A 22,417-nucleotide genomic window follows, 5' to 3' on the forward strand; every position below is an offset into this window, starting at 1 on the left:
AGTGAGTTCCAGGACAGCTATGGTTACACAGAGAAACCCTGTCTTGAAAAATAAACAAACAAACAATACAAAACAAAGATATGTCACTGTGACTGGTTTAATGAACAGCTGAACAGCCAATAGCTAGGCAGGATTTCCAGGCACAGAGGACGCTGTGAAGACGAAGGGTGGAGTCTTGAGGAGATGTGAAGGAAGCATGACATGTGGGAGATGAGGCAACAAGCCATGAACCATGTGGCAGCATGTAAATTAATAGAAATAGGTTTCTCTAAGTTATAAGAGCTAGTTAGAAACAAGCCTAAGTTATTGGCCAAGCTTTCCTAATTAATAAGAAGTCTCTGAGTCATGATTTGGGAGCTGGCTAGTGGGACAAAGAAAGACTCACAACATGTATGCACCAACTAAAAGCACATTCTGGACTGCAGCATGTGTGTTCTAGACTAAGGGCATTTACATCCTGGTAACAGCAGCCAAACAAGTTGGTCATCGGTAAAGAGGTACAGTACACAGGAAGGAGTTGTTCACCTTATGGAAGAGCATGTTTCTTTTTGTAGTGGACTTAAGACAATCTCACTAAAGTTATTCAGACTGGCCTCTAGCCTAGAAATCTGTTTATCTTCCTGCCACTACCAATTACTACAGGTACCCACCACCCCCTGATTCACACTTGCTTCTTTTAAAGGTATCAGCAGTAGAAAACCTGCATGAAAATCACTACACAGAAATCCCTCTGGGAGAAAGGAAGATCAAGGGTGGTACATGGGCAGTTTGAGATCTGCCATGAATACTTTCATTAAAGAACAAGTGGAGGCTGCCATGGCCCAAAGCAAGGCTGGGTAAGTGCCTGTACCTTGTTCACATGCACTTATCTGTGTGTAAAGTCAAGTCAAGAAGGTCTCAAGTCACTCAGGCCAAAGTTCAGTCTTCACAGTCAGAAGCAGGTTTCACCCACAAGCCAGAGCCAAGGCATCACATCATCTCAAGCCAGAAGGCAGAAGGCCGGGCATTTATAATTAATAATAAGCCTCTGTGAGGTTATTTGGGAGCAACTGCTAGAACACAGAAAAACTCTGCCTACACTCTTCAACACCTCTTTGTGTTGAACACTTCTTTACCCTCATTCTGCCACATCATGCAAGCTCAGGAAGTAATGTCCTACTATTAACCCAGCTAACCTGTCTGTTATCCAAATAACTATGGGATCTGCACTATGTCCCAGAAACAGAGGGCAAGTGTGTTGAATGGATACCTGACAGAGCAGAATGAAGAATCTAATCTCCCCAAGATATGGGGATAAAGATCTACACAGCATGACAGACAGATAGGCCACATGGACTGGGGAGATAGCTCAGTCTGAAAGTGCTTAAGGGCCTTTTAGTTCAATCCCTAGAATACTGTACTAATAGTTTGTGTCAACTTGTCACAAGCTAGAGTCATCTGGGAAGAGGGAACCTCAACTGAAAATGAAATATCCTTTTGCCAGGCGGTGGTAGCACTCCTTTAATCCCAGCACTCAGAAGGTTAAGGCCAGCCTGGTCTACAGAGTGAGTTCCAGGATAGCCAGGGCTACAGAGAAACCCTGTCTCTAAAAACCAATCCAAACCAAACCAAACCAAAACAAACGAGGAAGTTGGGAATATGTCCTTACCAAATTGTTCTTTGGGCAAGCCTGTGGTACATTTTCTTCATTTATGATTGATGTGGGTGGTCCATCCCACAGGGGATGGTGCCACCCCTGAGCTGGTGGTCCTGGGTGCTACAAGAAAGTAGGCTAAGAGCTAGGTGGTGGCACAAGCCTTCAATCCCAGTACTCGGGACGAAGAAGCAGGCAGACATCTGAGTTTGAGGACAGCCTGGTCTACAGAGTGAGTTCTAGGATAGCCAGGGCTACACAGAGAAACCCTGTCTTGGAAAAAAGAAGGAGGAGGAGGAGGAGGAGGAGAAGAAGAAGAAGAAGAGGAAGAGGAGGAAGAGGAGGAGGAGGAGGAGGAGAAGAAGAAGAAGAGGAGGAAGAGGAGGAGAAGAAGAAGAAGAGGAAGAGGAGGAAGAGGAGGAGGAGGAGAAAGAAGAAAGAAGAAAGAAGAAGAAGAAGACGACGACGACGAGGAGGAGTATGCCTTCAATGATGGACTGTGATGTGAAAGTGTAAATTGAAATAAAAGAATTTTCCTTTTTATCATAGCAATAAAACCCTAAGAAAAACACATTGTTAAGAAAAAATGCTGGGGCTAAGTGGTGGCAGCACACATCTTTGATCCCAGCACTCAAGAGGCAGAGGCAAGACCCATCCCAAGTTTGAGGCTTGAGAAATGCTGTCTAGAAAAACTGGGGGGGGGAGAAAAGACAAATGCTGGGTACCAGGCATAGTGGTACACACCTTTAATCTCAGCAGTTGGGAGGAAAAGGCAAGTGGATTGCTATAAATTCAAGGTCAACCTAGTCTATATGTCTCAAGTGCCAGGGCTATATAGTGAAGTTCTGACTTAGAGAAAGAGGAGAGAGGGAGAGGGAGAGGGAGAAAGGGGAGAGAAAAGGAGAGAGAAAAATGCTGAATGATGGAAAGTGCACATTTGTAATCCCTGAGCTGAAGAGGTAGGACAGGAGGATGCCTGGGGCTCACTGGCCAGCTAGCCTAGCTGAATTAATCAGTTGAGTATCAAGCCAGATGGACCGGGGTTCAATTCCTAGCACCCACATGGCAGCTCACAACCATCTGAAACTCCAGTCCCAGAGGATCCAACACCCTTTTCTGGCCTCCACAGACATTGCATACATGTGATGCACAAAAAGATGTAAAACATGAAGGCAAAGCACTTACACAAATAAAACTTGAAACAAAACAATAACCAAGGTGGGCCAGGCGGTGGTGGTGCACGCCTGTAATCCCAGCACTAGGGAGGCAGAGGCAGGCAGATCTCTGTGAGTTTGAGGCCAGCCTGGTCTACAGAGCTAGTCCAGGACAGGCTCCAAAGCTACAGAGAGACCCTGTCTCGAAAAAAAAAAACAAAAACAAAAAACCAAGGTGGAAAGCCAGACACAGTGGCACACTCCTATAATCCCAGCAATGAGTGGGAAGCAAGAGCATAAAGAGTTTAACACTATCCTCAGTCACATAAAGAGTTAATGTCAAGCTGGGCAGTGGTGGTACACACCTTTAATTCCAGCACTCAGGAGGCAAAAGCCAATGGATCAGATAGCTGAGGCTGCACAGAGAAACTCTTGTCTTAAAAAATAAACAACAACTAAAGAAAGATAAAAGAAAAAGAAAAAACCAAAGGTGAGAGAAAGCTGGGGAGATGAATCTGAAAGCATGAGATTCTAAGGTCAAATTACCAGTATCCATGTAAAAGCATGTGCCTATAGCCCCAGAATTGAGGCCTGAGAAAGGTAGATCCTGGAAGATGATTGCCTGGTTCACGGAAAGTTAAAGTGATAGAAAAATACATCTGGCATCCTCCTCTGGCCTCAACATGCAGGCAAACAGACACAAACACCTGTACACTTGTACACACGTACATATAACTAACACACAGACAGAGACACACAGACACACAGACACACAGACACACACACACACACACACACACACACGCACACGCACACGCACACGCACACGCACACACACCAGTGCATACACCACAAATCACTTAAAATTTTTAAAAAGGTGGGGGCTGGGAGTTGGCTCAGTAGGTGTAATGCTAGTATTGGTTGTTAGCTTGACTACATCTGGATGGATCATTTGAAATGGGAAGACCCACCCTAAACCTGGGCCACACCTTCTGGTGGCAGCCCACATAAAAGGATATGAACAAAAGAAGCTTTTTTTCCCTTGGCACCTGATTTCTCTCACACTTGTTGGCAAGTTGTTAGGGCATTCCTTTGCTGGTATTAGAATCTACTTCTTCAAAATTCTAGCTGCTCTCTAGGACTTCCCTGGAACCACAAAACAAACAAACAAACAAAAAAACAGCACCAGTTTTGGAATGGATCCAGCTCTAGAATGGAACCTGAGAAGTGACCCAAGCCCTTTGGAGGTGCCGAGAAGGTTGTTAGTGGACAATAAATTATTTACAGTTAGAAGTTTGGTTTTGCTCTGTTCAGATTGAGACTGTGTCGTTGCTTATTTTTGATTATACAGGGGCCCACAGTTGAGCGACTTTAAATAAAGAGACTGGATATTTTAGAGAAACTTTGAAAGAGATTTTGGATGCTTTAAAGAGACTGAAATTTTATTTATTTATTTTTGGTTTTTTCGAGACAGGGCTTCTTTGTGTAGCCCTGGTGCACCCTCTATAGACCAGACTGGCATCAAACCCTCTGACTCCTAAGTGTTAAGATTTAGGGATTAAAGTTGTGCACTACCATGACCAGCAAGACTGAACTTTTAAAGACTGTGGGACCTTTTTTTTATAATGATTACTTTTGAATTTTATGTGCATTAGTGCTTTGCCTGCACGTATGTCCATGTAAAGGTATAAAATCCCCTGGAATTGTAATTACAGATAGTTGTGAGCTGCTATGTAGGTGCTGAGAATTGAACCCAGTTTCCCAGAAGAGAGGCCAATGCTCATAACCACTGAGCCATCTCTCCAGCCCCAATTATGGGGCTTTTAAAGTTTGGAGTGTATTTTATATTAAGATGTCTATGCTGATATGAGACCTTGGAGATATACAAGAAAGGAAAGGTTATGGCTTAATAAATGACTCCATAAGATTTCCCTGTAAACTTACCCCTGGTGCATGAACTGACTTTTTGGAGCCCATTCCCTGTGGTTGGATACCTTGCTCAGCCTTGATACAATGGAGAGGGGCTAGGCTCTCCTTCAACTTGGTATGCCAGACTTTGTTGACTACCATGGGAGGCCTTACCCACTCTGAGGAGGGGATGGGGTAGAGTGGGAGGGAGGTGAGGAGGCGGGAGAAGGGGAGGGAGGGGAACTGGGGTTGGTATGTAAAATGGAAAAAAAAAAAAAAAAAAAATATATATATATATATATATATATATATATATATATATATATATATATATATATATATATAAATAAATAAATTTTAAAAAGAAATTCATATTGAGGAAAAGATAAAAAAAGATTTCCCTGTAAGTAAATCTGTGGGATATCATCTTGGATTAATAATTGATGTGGGAAGGGCCCAGACCATTAATGAGTGATACCATTAGTCCTGGGCAGACAGTCCTGGGTTGTATAAGAAAGCAGGCTGAACAGCTGGGAGGTGGTAGCCCACACCTTTAATCCCAGCAATCTGGAGGCAGAGGCAAGAGGGATATCTGAGTTTGAGGCCACCCTGAAATACATGAAATCCTGTCTCAAAGAAAAAAATTTCAACATTAGAAAAGGTTTCTGAGGGTTGGGGATTTAGTTCAGTGGCAGAGTGCTTGCCTAGCAAGCACAAGGCCCTGGGTTTGATCCTCAGCTAAAAAAAAAGAAAAGAAAAAGGTTTCTGGATGAGAGTGTAGTTTAGCAACAGATCAACTGCCTAGTAGCATCTCTATTACTTAGTGGGTGGGGTGGGGTTAAAACTTATTTTCTTCATCAAATCCAAGCTCGTACCACCTTTGGAGCAATCTGAAAAGAATCTACTTTGTTTCCAGTATTAGAAAAATGGCACTTACTGAGGAGACTATTGGCAGAAAACAAATAAAAATGTTTCCTTTATCAAGTACAACCTACTACTTTGTAACAATCCAGAATACTTTATCTCTGAACACTTCCTATACCTCCAAAGCCACTCCAGTTGCCAATGACTCATCTTTGCTGGCATTCCCCAATGTTACAGTCAAATACAAGTCTCAAGGTTGGTCACACCAGCTGCTCCTTCATTCTGAACTAGCACCACTACTTTTGTACACAGTCACAACATCTTTTTTGAAACAAGTACCCAAAGCACCACACACAGGATACATCATCTCAAAGACCTGTATTAAAGTCCACGGCAATTGCTACCCAGGAGCACCACTCCCTGGCCTGGGACTTTGTTTCCTTTGGATGATGGACTCTTTAGCACATCCAGGTCTGCTTATTTCCTGATTTGTTGCTGAGTTTGGAACCCTTGGCTGGGGCAGGGGTCCCAAGCCCAGTGGCCATCTCCAGATATCATGGCACTGGGTACTCCTCATTTCAGCCTGACTCAGTATCCCCTCCAGACATATAGCCAACAAAATTTTACCTCAAAGTATAAAAATAGTCAACCTTCTATAAATTAACTAGGGCCTTTAAGAAAAGGCAACTATTCTTCAAATTTAATTACAAAGATATTTGATGTAGTGTTATTATTGTGGTAGAATACACCTAACATAAAATGAACCACTTTTAAATATACAACCAAGCTGAACATAGTGGCACATGCATTTGGTTCCAGCATTTCAAAGACAGAGGCAGGCAGATCTCTTTAACTTCAAAGACAGCCTGTTTCAGGCCAGCCAAAAGTACACAGGTGAGACCCAGTCTCAAAAAAATGAAAAAATCTGGGCTTGAGAGATGCTCAGAGGTTAAGAGCACTGACTGCTCTTCCAGAGGACCTGAGTTCAATTCCCAGCAACCACATGGTGGCTCACAACCACCTGTAATGAGATCTGGTGCCCTCTTCTAGCCTGCAGCCATATATGCAGGCAGAACACTGCATACACAATAAATGAATGAATGAATGAATGAATGGATAAATCTTTAAAAAAATCAAAATCTAAAATTTTTAAATTAAATACACAACCAATAAATGTTTAGTGCATCTATAATGCTACAAAGCTACGTGCATAACCCAATGCTATTATTTTAAATTACCTAGAGCAAATTGTTTTTATTTTAAGGCAGTGTCTTGGTTGTTCAGGCTGGCCTTGAACTCTTGAACTCCTTGTCCTGTCTCCACCTTCCCAATACTGAGATTATGGGTGGGTATCTGCTTTGTAAATGAAGGATATGTGAGGAAAATGGGGTCCCAGATGTGGTCATCTCCAGTGTCCGGTCTAAGGCCCTTAGACTGGGCATTTTGTGTTGAGAGTAGCTCATAGTCCCAGGGACAAAGCACTGGTGATTCCTGGTAGAAGCCTGGAAACTAGGAAGAGGGGGAAGGAGTTCTGTTCCAACTGTAGACTAAAAGGAAAAAAGTTGAAAGGTAAGGCAAAAGAGTGGCAGCTGCTTCTCTGTGGGGGTGGAGAACTTGAAACAGAGGCTCCACCCCATGCTCAAGAACACAATTGGGTCAAGTGGTGGTAGTGTATATCCTTAATCCCAGCACTCAGGAGGCAGAGAAAGGCAGATCTGAGTCTGAGGCCAGCCTGGTCTACAGAGCTAATTCCTGGACAACCAAGGCTACACAGAGAAACTGTCTCAAAAAACAAAACAAAACAAAAACCATAAATTGGAAGGTGATGGGAGGGAACAGACAGAGCTATATCCAACAGTACATGGCAAATGGACATGTGACTCAGAGTTCCAAGTAGGCTGGGGTCTCCTGCATACATGGGACCAACCACTGAATATGTTGCAATCCATGCAAAGTGGATTATTGTTCTATCACAAAATGGAAAGATGAACCTGCTGAGATGCCTGAACATGGATGGACCTTTAAAAATGGTTTATATTAAGCAACAGAAAGCAGACACAAGAGGCACATATTGTATGGCATTCCATTTAAGTGCAATGTCTCCATCAGGCAAATCCATGGGGACAGAAAACAGTGTAATGGTTGCCAGGAGCAGAAGGAAGGTGAGTGGGGAGTGGCAGTTGAATGGGTCTCAGTTCTCTTTGGAGGCAATGAACACACTCTGGAACGCCAGTGTTAGTGTTGAACATTGTGAATAGAAATGTCACTAATAGCACATTTTACATTATGTGTACTTTACTACAATAAAAATGAAAGCTGTTGTCAATGTCCACAGAGACCAGAGATGTCCTTACAAAAGAGAGGTAGGCTGAGGGGCAACTCCAGGTTTGGGGCTTAACTACAAATTGAAATGCTTGCTTCTTTGTTTACCTATAATATACTTCCTCTGTAACAGATAGACCTTTTTAAATTTTTTTTTTTTTTTTTTTTTTTTTTTTTTACTTTTGGTTTTTGAGACAGGGTTTCTCTGTGTAGTCCTGGCTGTCCTGGAACTCGCTCTGTAGACCAGGCTGGCCTCAAACTCAAGAGATCCACCTGGCTCTGCCTCCCAAGTGCTGGGATTAAAGCTCCCCCCCCCCCCCCCCCCCGACCTGGTGCAGATATATCTTTAAACTCCTGTCCCTCTTTCCTTTGCCTTCTAAACACTGAGATTACAGGCTGTGCCACTGCATGTTTCCTTTGTTGCAGCTTGAAAATCCTGAGACTGACAAACATCTCCAGCACACGGTTACATCTACACTTAACAAGAGCCACCAATTTGAGTATCCTGTAACCATTGTTGCTGGGGTTTTTTTGTTTTTGTTTTTGTTTTTTTTGTTTGTTTGTTTTGTTTTGTTTTTTTGTTTTTTGAGACATGGTTTCTCTGTGCTGCTCTGGCTGTCCTGGAACTCACTCTGTAGCCCAGGCTGGTCTGGAACTCAGAGGTCCACCTGCCTCTGCCTCCTAAGTGCTTGGATTAAAGGCATTCGCCACTAAGCCCAGCTGTTGCTGGATTTAATTGCGAATGATTCTTGACTTGAGATCATGAGGAGGAGGTCATGAAGTGGAAGAATAAGTGGAGGACTTTGCAGCAACTTGACATTTGACTGGTTGGAAAGTAAACTCATCAACAAAGAGAAGCAAGGGCAAGAAACCAGACTTGGGAGGGGAACGAGATACATGGAAAAGGAACTGGTATGTGTGTGTGCTTGGGGGGGGTGGGGTGCAGACAGACCATAAAGATCAGTCTGAGTAGGCATAGTCTTCCTTGGAAGCTTTTACAGAGGTGGATGGGGGCAACTCAGGACACCTGCTCCCTTTGTTTCTGTTTTGGGTTTTCTTTTTGGAGGGGGTGGAGGGGAACTTTGCCGGACGGGATGAATGCTAATGAGGATTAGTGGAGGAAAAAATTCTCAAAGCCAGAGTAGAGGAGGGGTGACGCTGGGGCCACTCGGTGGTGGCAGATATGCAGGAGCCCCAGGAGCGCTGACCCCGCCTTCTGGATCGGAAGCTGCAAACAAAGGGAGCGTGACGGCGGCAGCATCGGAGGAGGCGGCAAGGTGCCAGTAGGCACCTGGAGGCGTCAACAGGACCCCCAGAACCGGTCCTCCCCTTCTCCCATCTCCCCCCGCCCCCCCACCTCAGCGGTGCCAGAGAGTGTGACACAACCGGACACCATCTCCAGCGTTTTTCGGCCTGACCTTGTTGTGCCTTCCTTCCTACTAGTCCCGGGGCTCCCGAAACGCAAGGGGGAGGTGGGGCCAAGAGAAAAGAGCCCTACCTCAGGATATCCTGTAAGGCCTGAGATTTCCTATACAGCTTGAGAAATGGTCCTTTGCACTCTCATGGATATCGCAAGAAGTAGCCAGTAAAACTACATCATTTCTAGGGAACCCAGGTGCCACAGTCAGTCTGCTTACCCCACACTTCAGATGAGGAGTCTGAGGCTGGGGAAAAGAAAGAAACCGGAAGTAAGCCTCCAGTTCCCACCGACCTGCTGGCTATCAGCTCTGCTCTCTGTGGTATACAGGGGATGTGCTGGAAGCAGCTTCCAGACAGGTATTATTGGGATGTCGTGGTGAGCTGATCAACAAAGTGAAAAGTAACCCCGAAGAAACACAGCAGGTCCTCAACATTATGGGTTTATTCCTCACCCCCCACCCCCAGAGCCCAACAGAAAGTCCCCCATTTATGTTTTCCCAACACAGGGTTTCGAAAACTGTCAGCTTCCAAGAAGAATAAGCACCAGCATGTTCGCTTTACCCAGATCATAATGCACACCTGCTTTCACTTACTCATATTTGCAGAAGCATTAGTAAACCCCAAACTTGCCTCTACTGGATGTGCCTCCCAATGGGAGGCCTTGCCTTCTTGTGGGAGTTGGGGTGGGGTAGGTGGGGAGGCTTGGGGGTCGGGAGGAGGGAGATCTTTGATATATAAAATGAATGAAAATTTTTTCTTAATTAAAAAAAAAAAAGGTTGGGGATTTAGCTCAGTGGTACAGCGCTTGCCTAGCCCTGGGTTTGATGATCCTCAGCTCCAAAAAAAAAAAAAAAAAAAAAAGGAAAGAAAGAAAACCCCAAACCATCACTCCATTCACCGTATCATGCTATTATCACGAATTCCACCTGGCCCAAAACTCTCCAATTGTACCATGACACCCTTATAATTTCTTCTAATCCTGGATCAAATCATCACTTTTGCCCCTTGTCTACTTTAGTCTAAACAACCTATCCACTTTTTCTTTTTCACCTTTCATGACATATGGCTCTTGGCAGAGCCCTTGCAGAAGAATCTACAGTTGCTGATTTGTTCTCTATAAGATTCAGGTTAAATATTTTGGCAAGAGCACCAGCCACGTGATGACACAGTGTTTACACTTCTGCCCCACTGTATTCCAAGGTTGGGGATGCTCAGCTTCATCATATAGTCAAGGTAGTGGCTGCAAATAAGGCTCCCTTATAAGGTACACTTTGTGACAGAATCTTGCCATGAAGCTCAGGTTAGCCAGCCTCCTGTCTCAGCTTCCCCAATCTTGAGATTACACAGGTGTATCACCATGCCTGGCATAAGGTGCACTTTCTCTTTCTTGTTCACAGTAACAGGGGCTGATCCTTGCCTAAGTGAATTATTCCACTGGTGACTATGAAATGCCTTAATTTCTAGCATGGGCACAGCACACATTCCACCCACAACTGCCAACCCGGGAAAGGGTGTGGCTGCTCATTCACCACTCCCAATCTCTCTGTATTTAACTTTTCTATCCACCTGTCCAGGGCCAGAAGGCAGAAAGAGAACAAGGGAATTGCATCTGCAAAATCTTTTTGAGTATCTGGGGAAGTGGGTAACTTCAATATGTTCCAAAGGAATATGGGTCTTGAAAAGAGTCAACTGCACATGGCATAGAAGAATAGATTGTAACCCTAAAGGCCTAATTTAGACAATGTCCTCTAGAAGTCCTGGATTTGTAATTTAATAGGTCTGTGGTGAGTGAGGTCTTACCATTTATTAGTAAAAACACTGCACTTCCCCACTGATACTAAAGTAATGAGGCTTCCGCTGAACTTTTCCAAGTTTCTATGTGAAGCCCTCACATCATCAGGAAAGCAATGCCACTCCCAGCTTCTGAGAAGGAAATGCAGACTCTGAAAACAAACAAGCCCCACATCCCATCCCTCACAGCTCTTAATCTGGATTTACATTTCAACAGGGATCTCTCTCTGGTGGGGGTAGAGTATGGCCTGGGGGGAGGGGGTGTAAATCTGGGGTGGAGGAAGTGGTCATGAATTGAGAGGGGGGGGCATAAAATACTACCACAAAAACTCCTTTAGAAACCAGATCAGGCTCCAGCATCTCCCTTCTCTTCCAAAGCTGCAGTGTGGGTAATGCTGGTTCAGAGTTGGCTGAGATCACTCTCCCTGCCTTTCCAGAGGCCAGCTGACAGGAAGAAGGAATGCCCTATAAGGTCAATAGCCAACTTCCTGAAACCATGCCCTTTGGGTGTTTGTTCAGTTTTCCTGTGCACAATATAAGCTGCCGGGAGCCAAAGCTCCCACTACCTCCAGCTAACTTGGTAGAGCAAGGGCAAGGTCCATAGTTAGACATAATCAGAATGATGTTATCTGCTCTTTGCTGCAGTGAAGATCAGACAGAATGCATTATGAAAAGGAAGGTATCTGGGGTTGGGGATTTAGCTCAGTGATAGAGCGCTTGCCTAGCAAACTCAAGGCCCTGGGTTTCATCCTCAGCCCTCAGCTCCAAAAAAAAAAAAAAAAAAAAAAAAGGAAGGTATTTTTGACACCAGGGCCTGCAACTTCCCAGCCTGTTCCTTACGTGCATATTATGCCTCTACTTTTGTCCCTGTCCCTCTCCTAACTAACCCAGCATGCTATACTTCCTCACAATTTGAGCCCTTTCCTCTGTTTTTTCCTCACTTTTCTTGCACATTGGAGAAACTCTCAGAATAAGATAAGACAGTCTTTAGTCACTGGATGTTAAACAGGTCCTGTTCTATGTCTCAATGGTCAACTGAATGAGCTGCAGCAACAATGACTTACCTCCGGTATCCAGGGGACTTAATGCTGACCATGAAGGAGATACATTCAAGCTGCTTCCATCAGCTTATCCACTATAGACAAGTGCTCTTTCACTATTAACAAGTGAGGAAATTGAGGCACACAGCCACCCACAGACTTGCCCACAGGTACGGGCTGGGGGCAGAACTACTCTTACCTACTACCACATCAACCTGATGGAGGAAAATGAAAGAACTAGACTATGGAGATACCCCACATGTCACAGGGCTGAAAAGAAACACATTTACTGTGGGGTGTACATGTACAAACACGATGTTCTGAGTTTTGAAGTTAACTAAGGTATGATTAGCTTGTGTTTGGAATGTGAAGTGAAACAGGTTTTATATATTATGTCTACATACCTGCAAAACCATTGTAACAAAGACAGTGGTGATTGGTGTCATACCCCAAGGGCCTGGATACCCCTACTACACTGACCATCACTGCAACTGCTAATGTTTCTGTCACAATTTATTTCAATGGAACAGACAGCCCTCAGAACTCAGAGGTAGAGTTAGGGATGAAGTTCAGTGGTAGAGCATTTGCCTAGCATATACAAAAGACCCTAGATTCAATCCCCAGAACCACATAATATAATAATTTCAAGGCCAGCCTGTACTATATGAGAAGAGGGGAGAGAGGGAAGGGAGGAGGAGATCTAAGAGATGATCTGCACCTGCATTTTATCCCAGGAACTTACATGGTAAAAAACTGACTCCTAATAATTGTCCTCTGATCTCCACATGTGCAATGTAGCACACATTCATCCTCATCCACAGTAAGTACAAAAAAATGTAAAATTAATTTTATCTTTTTTTTTTTTTTGAGACAGGATTTATGTGTATAGCTTTGGAGCCTTTCCTGGAACTCACTCTGTAGACCAGGCTGGCCTCGAACTCACAGAGATCCGCCTGCCTCTGCCTCCGCCTCCTGAGTGCTGGGATTAAAGGTGTGCGCCACCAGTGCCTGGTGTAAAATTAATTTTAAAAAGAGAAAATCTTGGGACAATGGTACAAAGCAAATTGACCATGTATGGAAGATAGCTGTTAAAATTCAGTGGCTTCCTTTCCATTCCCTCTAATGATTTCCCTTCCTCAGAAAAGGATGCAAGGTGGGCAAGCAGATCCAAATCTCTTGAGCTGAGTAGTTGGGGAGGAGTCTCCACCAGATCCAACACCTGGGATGGAGGTTGTCACAGTAGGGACTCAGCAAGCAGGCACTGGAAGAAAACCTTTCAAGATCACCTAAAGGTTTCAGGGAGGTGGTGACAAATGCCTTTAATTCCAACACTCAGGAGGCAGATCTCTGAATTCAAGGCCAGCCAGGGTGGTTACACAGAAGAAACCCTGTCTGGGGTGGGGTGAGAGAGGAAGGGGAGCTGGCTATGAATCTTAGGCCTGTCCTAAACTCACCCACTTCCTCTAATGTCATAGGTGGGCATAATGCTCCCCAGAAGTAATGAGTGACCTTTGTGGAGGCTGACTAAGCACCAACATGTGCTAGGCAAGCTAGCCTGTCAGAGTCATAGAAGGAATGACAAGTTAAGGAAGACCAGGATAACAGGGAAAACAAAAGTAGATAAGGTCTATAGAATTTGGGACCTGATTAGACACATGAATGACAAAAGGGCCTGCTGGTGATGGATAAGAGGTGGCAAGCAGAAGCATCAGGAAAGGCTCTGAGAAGGTACTTTGTAGCATGGTACCAGATGCATGCTACTTCCAATTTTCCACTCTTCCTTTCTACGTCAACATGCAGTCATCCTTTTTAATCAAGGAAGGAGATATATTCCCCCTATTTTTTTCAGAGGGAGGTCTTGTATTTCATAAGCATACTCAACCTGCTTAAGTATACTAGAAGGGCACAACTGAAATAATAGACATGGGTATGAAGTTCTGACATGCTAAAGGGCCTATAACAGATCTCATCAGTCAAACAGATAACAAAATCACACAATCATCTCAATAGTGACAGAAAAAGCATTTGACAAAATAATAATCTCCCATTATAAAAAATTTTAACAAACCAGGGACAGACAATAACTTCCTCTAAACCTGCTAAACCTAGGACCCAGGTGGTGGTACACACCTGGGACTTCAACATTCTTGGCAAATAGAAACAAACTTATTCTCAATCCAGATGCATTTTCTTTTTCTTGCCATCTGTTGTGACTGGAACGAACCTCCACTACATTGTTAAGTAGATGTGGTGAGAGCAGACATCCTTGCCTTGTTTATAATATGAGAGGGAAAAGTGTTCACTTTTCTACCATTAAGGAGGAGGGTAGCTGTTTTTTTTAATTGATAATTTATGTGCATGTGTATTTTGCCTGCATGAATGTCTGTGTACCACATGTATTCCTTGGTGTTCCCCTAGCCATCACATTCCCTACAACTAGGGTTACAGACAGTTGTGAGCCACCATGTGGGTGCTAAGAATCAAATGTGCCTCCTCTGGAAGTGTAGCAAGTGCTTTTAATTGCTGAGCCATTTCTCCAGATCCTGCTCTTATTTATTTACTTGTTTGTATGTTTGTTTGTTTGTTTAATTTATTATCTATTATAATACAGGATCATGTTATAGAATAGAGGCCTCAAACTCTCTTGATCTTCCTGCCTCAATTTCTCCACTTGTTAAGTAATAGTGATAGTGAAAGAGCACTTGTCTACAGTGGATAAGCTGATGGAAGCAGCTTGAATGGATACCAGGGGTAGAAATAAGTCATTTTGTTGCTGCAGCCCATTCAGTTGATCGTTGAGACATAGAACAGGACCTGTTTAACATCCAGTGACTAAAGACTGTCTTATTTATTCTGAAATTTAGAAAAAAAAGTTCAAGCCTGACATAATGACTCATGTACTTGAGAAGCTGAGGCAAGAGGACTTATGAGTTTAAGTTCTGCTACATAGTAAGTTCTAGACTAACCTGAGATATAGTTAGGCTGCCTTAAAAAGAAATTCCACTTACAATAACATAAAAAAGAATAAAATAGTTAGGCTGAAGAGATGGCTTATCAGTTAAGAGCTCTTAACTGGTCCTTTTGTGGATCTCTGTGAGTTCGAGGCCAGCCTGGGCTACAGAGCGAGATCCAGGACAGGCTCCAAAACGACACAGAGAAACCCTGTCTCAAAAAAAAAATGATGATGGTGATGATAAATCCTAACATAAATTTAACAAATACAAGTCATATTTGAAATAAAGACCTGACCCAAATAAACAAGCAATATTCTACAATCTGAGCTATGGAGTCAATTCCACCGCATCAAAATCCCAGTTTATTTTCAGAAAACAAGTTGATCCCAAAATTCACAAAGAAATAAGGGATGCAATAGAGCCAAAACAATCTTTTAAAAGAGATAAAGTTGGAGGATCAACTACTTCCTAACTCCAAAACTTCCCAGAATGCTCCATCATAATAGCATAAAGACAGACACTTCTGCAAAGTGGATATGTAAACGGGCAATAAGCACAAGAAAAAAAATGCTCTACGGCATTTAGCCAACAGATACGCAAATCATCAAATCCACAATGAGAGCTGGGGGTATGGCTCTATGGTGGAGCTCTTGCCTAGCTCCTAACTAGCTCTTGGCTTCCACCCCCAGCAATACATCTGAGCAAACAAAAAACCTACAAAAGATGCCACTTTATACCCATAAGATAAGAGAAAATTATGTGTTGACAAGCATGTAGAGAAATTGGAACTCTTACACATTGCTGGTGTTAGTGTTAAATGGTACCATCACTGGGAAAAGATAACTGGGGATTACCATATGGTCCAACAACTCCATTTGTAGGCATTACTCAAAACAATTGAAAGCAGAGATTCAGACATTTGTAAACCAGTATTCATTGTAGCATTACCCACACTAGCCAAAAGCACTGAATTGTATTATTTGAAAAGATACATTGTATGGCCTGTGAATTTGATGCCAATAAAGCTATGATTTTCTCTTACGTTCTATTGTCATGGTGAGAGAGTCTCTACCAGCAAGTTGCAGAGGCCATGAGTTAATATGAAGTCACTTTGAAAGAGACAGGGAGAAGGGCACTCAATATGGGGGAAGCGCACATGTTTAAGGATCTCAGGATGCAGGAAAGAAAGAGATACTGGAAACTGCCAGGGTTTCTAGGACAAAAGTTGCCTTCTGATCTGGTAGGGTCCAGCCTGAAGGAAACTCTCCTTGAGGTCTATAAACAACCCTTTCCCATAAACTCCTCACCTGGGCTAACCTAATAGCTTTCACTGCTTTCCATATATTGTTTCTACATTCATTCCTTTTGTTTTTACTTAATTTGAAAGGATAGCTCTGCCTTTAAAAAACCATCTGGTGTGCCGAGGAGAACCAAGAAAATGAAAGTTTGTGTCCAAATTTTAAAGTAGCAACCCATGGGAGCTGAGCACCGAGGATGAAAGTTGCTCTGCAGCGGCCTCCCTTTTAGCTAGCCAGGTAGCTGAGGACAAGTTCTTTCTATGAGAGGTGGGGTCGCTCTTTTAAGAAGTCCAGCAGGGACTCTCCTACCTAGGGTCACCTCATCCTTCCTGCCCATTGAAACCCCAACAGAGGCAGCCCTAGTTCTGAAATCCAATGTGTTTTACTGAACCCCTTTTGTCGGTTCCAAGCTAGGTCATTTCAGATTCTTACCCACTAGAAGGGTGGCAACGGACAGGTGAGGAAAGTGAGGGATCCAAACAGTGGGAACAAGAGAGGAGAAACAACAGAGATGGGGCGGGGTTTGGCTGAGGGAATAATTAGGGAGGACATAAAAAGGGAGACCACAGAACCAAGAAGAGACCAGAAGCGCCTCCCCCAACGTGGTGCTCCATGCCCATCATCTCTTGCCCATTATTTCCTACTCCTGCTAGTGATTAAGGTAAGACCACAGAAAGAATGATCAGCTCCCGAAGCCACCTCAATACCATCCCACTACTATGATTGACACCATCTCCCCTGCTACTCCTGCTGCGTTCCTGAAGACTTTCCTCTATTTGTCCAAGAGCCTACAGGTTCTCTCCAAGCCAAGACCTCCTGCGCGCACTTGTTCCCTGGTTCTGATCAACAAACTCAGTAGCTGAGGCACAAGTCACTAAACTCACCTGCCTGCGCCCACAGCTGCTCCTGGTCCTGACACTCTGATCTCGACCTCTCTACACTTAGCACTTGTGCGTCTCAGTGAACATCATCCGGGACACATTTCTCTAAACAACTCGCAGGGTGCACACAAAAAGTACACACGCGCGGGGCTGGAAAGCCTCCGCGCGCACACACAGACAGGGCACAGGCACGCACTCACGTAGTTACGCCACGCACAGGCAAGGAAACCCCACTCGTGGCTCAGGGGCTGGGCTCAAGGTGCGAGCATGTAGCAGGGTGTCTCCTCCCGCCCCGCAGGAGTCGCTTGGATCGCCCTCCTTGTCCCCAAAGCCCAGCAGGCCAAAGCGGATGGATGCTAATAGGCAGAGCGCGTGCTGGTCACCACCTATGCTGGTGTCACCCACTCATCCCAGATGCCTGAGGCCCGGGAGTCGACAGTCATTACTGGGTCAGACCAGAGAGTTGGGTGCGAGAATGGGTACCCAAACCCAGCTCGGTTGTGGACGTATTGAGTCTGGACTGCCAGGACGGATTCACTCTCTGGCCCGTGGGAACTCTACAGCTTCTTTGGTTCTGGGTCCAAACAGGGGAGCATGTGCGGGGAACCCAGCCCATTGCTGTGCAACCTACATCACGCGCGGGCCACAGAGTGCCTCTCAGTCCTGGGACAGAATCCTAACTTCCCACCCAGGCTGATCTGGACACAGTCCATAGTCTTTATGTACTAGGTTGGGGTGCCTGGTGATGTGCCTCGAACACCTATCTCCACCCGGTTCATTCCCTCCATAGCTGGTTCCCACACAGGGCTCCAGCACCCAGCAACCCATAATCTGAGGGTGAGATCGACTTCCTACCTTTTCCTCTCTGAGCCCTCTCGCCCTCCCACACCTGCCTCTCCGCCTCCACGTGGCCCTCCCCTGAGGTTTACAGTTTTCCTTGGCCTGGCTGTGCCTCTTGCCCTAGCAGCCCAGGCGCCCTACCTGAAGCATCACTTTGTACTGCTCCTCCGGTTTCTGGACCACGCACATATTACATCCCATGGTGCTGGCCGGCAAGGGAAAGAAGAGGGCGGGAAGAGGAAGGCGTCTTTCACTGGCCGGTGCGTGGGACCATGGGTCCCGGGCAAGGACCCCGGGCCATACCCTACCGCGGGAGGCCGAGCCGCCTAGCGGGGGAGGGGGACACACCCCCAAGAGGAAGGCAGCTCCACGCCCCTCGACTTAACTCTTTGCTGGCCAAAGCCAGACACAGACATGCTCCCTTGCACCCAGGCAGGGAAAAAAAGGGCAGCGGGGGATGGGCGGGCGCGCCGGGCGTTGCCTGGCTACGGCCCCCTCAGGAAGCGCGGGAGCACGCCTAGCCTCCGGGGCCGTCAGGGGCCGTGGGCCACGCGCCTCCCCGCCCGTGGGGCCCACCGCTGCCGCTGCCGTTGCCGCTGCCGTCTCCGGCTCCCGCCCATGGCCGTCAGCCCCGGGAGCCCAGCCTCCGCGCTTGGCGCTGTGGCCCGGCCCTCCGATAGAGGGGCGACCAGGCCCGCACCAGCTGCAGCCTCGCAGGGTCCCACTTCTCGGGCTCGCGGCGCCCTCTCAGAGCCTGGCCTGCAGCCGGTCGCTGGTCTCCAGCTCCTGCCTGGGACGCCGGGAACGCGCGCGCGCCCGCAGCAGCGGCGGGGGAGGTATGCGGGGACGGGGCGCACGCGCGCCGGAGAAGGCAAGGGGCTGGGTGCGGGCGCGAGCAGCGGGGAGCCGGGAGAGTCGGCGCGGGAAGCTGGGGGCGGGGCCTGGGTGGCAGCGGGCAGTGGAGCCCCTGGCACCCGGTGACGCTTGTGTCCAATGGCAGGTTGTTTAGCGGACCTGTCTGCTAGGTGGCTCTGAGAAAGAGGGTCCCCTTTGAAGAAGCCTCCCAGGACTCCTGGAGAGAGTTCTGGGACCTTGGTAAGGAGAGGCTATTTCACCCTTTTCCCAGGTTCTGGACTTATCAGCCCCAATGTCTTCACTTTTCCCTCTGTCTCTTTAATGACTGGTTCCCAGCTTTAACTGAGCCATTCCCTTGCTGTCTTTGAAATGGATACCTTTGTTTAGAGAAAAGAAAAGCGTGGAATGCTGTAGGTGGTGAAAGGAGAACACTGAGAAGCCTCATGCTTTGCGGCCCTCATGGGCCCATGCCTTGTTTGCCCTGGAACTGATGCCTACCTGTTTCTCTGTTCCAGCCTTCATTCCTCACACTTCTCTTTTAGCCTGTCCTTCTCTACCTCTTCCCTCCTACAGCCTGTTCCTCTTCTTGGATAAGGCAGGAGAAAAGAGGGCCCTCGCCTAGAAAACAAGGACAGATTGAACACTAAGTTCCCAGAGGCTGCCTAGGAGAGCTGCTCAGCCTCTAGCCCCTTGCCTGCAGAAGATCCCTTGATAAAATTGTCTTTTATCTCCAGACTCTGGCGAGTGAGGAAATTTGTAGCAGCATAGGGATGTGTAATTAACAGTATTGGGGAAGGCTGCTCCAAGACTTTTCCTTTCCTCCCCACACTGGTTCACAAGACAAAAATAGGAATAGCCTGAAATCTAGAAAAGAGGTGTAAGTGCTTATCAAGTGTTTATTCCAAAAGCAGAACTTGAGACCAGGGCTGCTATGCAGCCTTTCAGGAGAAGACCAACAGGTCTTCTTGAGAAATATCCTTCCTGAGAGCTCAGTACAAGTCTCTGTGGTTGGGAGGTACTGTGTTTAGATCAACCTTGGGGAGAGGAGATGAACCCTAGCCCTTCCATAATGGCTACTGCCACCACACAGTTCTCTGCCGTGTGTCTTTCTTGAGCTTCCTGATGTCTAGAGTATGAGGTCTGGAGAGCAACCCCTTAGGAATATCTTCTCTTAAATCTTATTATTTCCACCAGGGTCCTGGCCAGTCATCCAAACCATTTCCCCCAGCCTAGCAGCTCACAGACCTTTTAGCACAGGGCATTTCTTTTCTTTCTTTTTTCCCTTTCTTTCTTTCTTTCTTTCTTTCTTTCTTTCTTTCTTTCTTTCTTTCTGGTTTTTCAAGACAGGGTTTTTCTGTGTCACGCTGGAACTCACTCTGTAGACCAGAGTGACCTCAAACTCAGAGATCTACCTGCCTCTGCCTCTCAAGTGCTGGGGTCAAAGGCATGGCCACCAGTGCCTAGCATGCACAGGCCATTTCTTGCACTACAAAGTGAGGACAGCCTAAGGTGTCACTTCCATGGTGGCTTTCCCTCCCTGATGTCCCTCAGGGCAGCAGCATGCTTTTCTTAATCCTGACATGAACTAACCCATGAAGGAAGTAGATTGCAATTGAGGAGTTGAGGAGCCCCTGCCTGAGTCCATGTGTATGAGATGAGGGAGAAGTGCCAGAGCTATAGAAGCAGGTGGTATAGGAGCTAGATTACCTGTTCACTTCTGTTGCTGAGGCCTCTTGACCCCAACTGGGCGAGAGCCTGAATGTGTAAGTGTGGGAGCCCGTTTTCGGGTTCCTCGTGGCTTTACCCAGCAGGTCCGCATAGAGGATGATTAGGGCCACGGGCCTGAGTGCAGGTGTCTGAAATGGTCTGCACTTGGCTGTGCTGGGGGAGGAGGTCTTTTGCTCCACCCCTTGGCGTCTCTATAAATAGTCAGGGCCTGTTGGAATAGGTTCCAGGTCCTCTCGCGGCTATCCTGTCTTTTCAGTCTGTTTATCTCCGCACTAAAAATCCTTCTATCTAATATTTCCTGCTGCTCATACTCAAGAAAACTCTGGGGAGCTGTGGGGTTGGTGGGTAAACGCCCTACATGTAAGTATCTTGAACTTGGTAGGCCTTATAATACTTAGCTGTAGGCACTGGGTATTTCAAGTCCCTGTGCATGTCAGAAGCTGCTTTTAGAATGCCTTGTCTGCCATAGTAAGTGCTGTGGTATGTTTTTGTATGTCCAATGTGTTGCTGTGATTGGTTAATAAATAGAACACTGATTGGCCAGTAGCCAGGCAGGAAGTATAGGCGGGACAAGCAGAGAAGAGAATTCTGGGAAATGGAAGGCTGAGGCAGAGAGACTGCTAACCACCGCCATGACAAGCAAGATGTAAGGTACCGTTAAGCCATGAGTCATGTGGCAACTTATAGATTAATAGAAATGGGTTAATTTAAGATATAAGAACTAGATAACAAGAAGCCTGAGCCATTATTAGGCCAAACAGTTTAAATAATATAAGCATCTGTGTGTTTATTTTATAAGTGGGCTGTGGGACTGTGGGGCTTGGCGGGAGCTGGAGAGAAACTCTCCAGCTACAAGTAAGTGTGGCCTTGCTCCAACTCTCATAGGTGTGTACCAGTACCTTTCTCTTAAGGCTTCCCCGTGGCTTCACACAGCATACTTAATAACATGGACAGATCCCACTAGGCCCCTTAGGTTTGTCAGATCTTCTTGCTGTAATCACACAGCAGATTTTATTCAGTCTCTATAATCCTCAGCACCCATTCTTGCTCTGGGCTGCACTTAAAACTGGCCGTCCCTGACTCTTGTATGACCAGAAAGTGACCAGTTTGGTGATCTGCCCAACATTGTACTAGATAAATCTATATTTGCTAAGATTAGAGTTACTTTATTCTTGAAGTAAAAAAAAAAAATCCCAACAAGATGGGCATTGGTGGTGCACACCATTAATACCAGCACTGGGGAGGCAGAGGCAGGTGGACCTCTGAGTTTGAGGACAGCCTGGTCTACAGAGCAAGTTCCAGAACAGCCAGAGCTACACAGAGAAACCCTGTTTCAAAAAAGAAAACCCTAACAAATACAAAGCCCAGGAAGACCTTGGGAGAGAAAGGTAGGCAGCCAATGGACCCATGCACTCATACATAACCTTGCCCACTGACTTTGTTTAAAGGGAACTTTCAGGGAAGCTCACGGTAGCCCACCACTCAGCCTCTTTCTCTCAGGGACCTGAACCCTACAATAACAGAACAGCTCTTCCTCACACCTTAATGATGTGGTGGCCCTTTCTTCACTCAGCCAGAAACTGTTTGCTATTCTGTTTCTCACAGACTCCACTGTTGTGTTCAGTTGATTCATTAGAGGTAATGTTCATGAAGAATGTGAGGTCTATGTTCTTCTATCCCAGCTACTGTACTGTGACAGGTGTGTTGTTGTTGTTGTTGTTGTTGTTGGT

At 45.9% G+C, this 22,417-nt stretch overlaps 1 protein-coding gene across 4 annotated transcripts in view; it reads right to left on the reverse strand.

Moving 5' to 3' along the window:
- The window catches only part of Pdzd4 (PDZ domain containing 4), a 30,649-nt gene extending 11,693 nt beyond the window's left edge, over nt 1-18,956 (reverse strand). For 2 of the 4 annotated variants that reach the window (XM_036174380.1, XM_036174381.1), the window contains exon 1: nt 18,246-18,953. In XM_036174380.1, the coding sequence (XP_036030273.1) occupies nt 18,246-18,305 (60 nt within the window). In that variant the 5' untranslated portion in view covers nt 18,306-18,953. Of the gene's footprint in view, nt 1-18,245 lie in introns of all 4 variants that reach the window. The other 2 variants (XM_036174377.1, XM_036174379.1) reach the window with 2 other exon arrangements.
- Between the last annotated feature and the right edge of the window lie 3,461 nt (nt 18,957-22,417).

The sequence above is a fragment of the Onychomys torridus genome, chromosome X, assembly GCF_903995425.1.
Source record: "Onychomys torridus chromosome X, mOncTor1.1, whole genome shotgun sequence".
Lineage (NCBI taxonomy): Eukaryota > Metazoa > Chordata > Mammalia > Rodentia > Cricetidae > Onychomys > Onychomys torridus.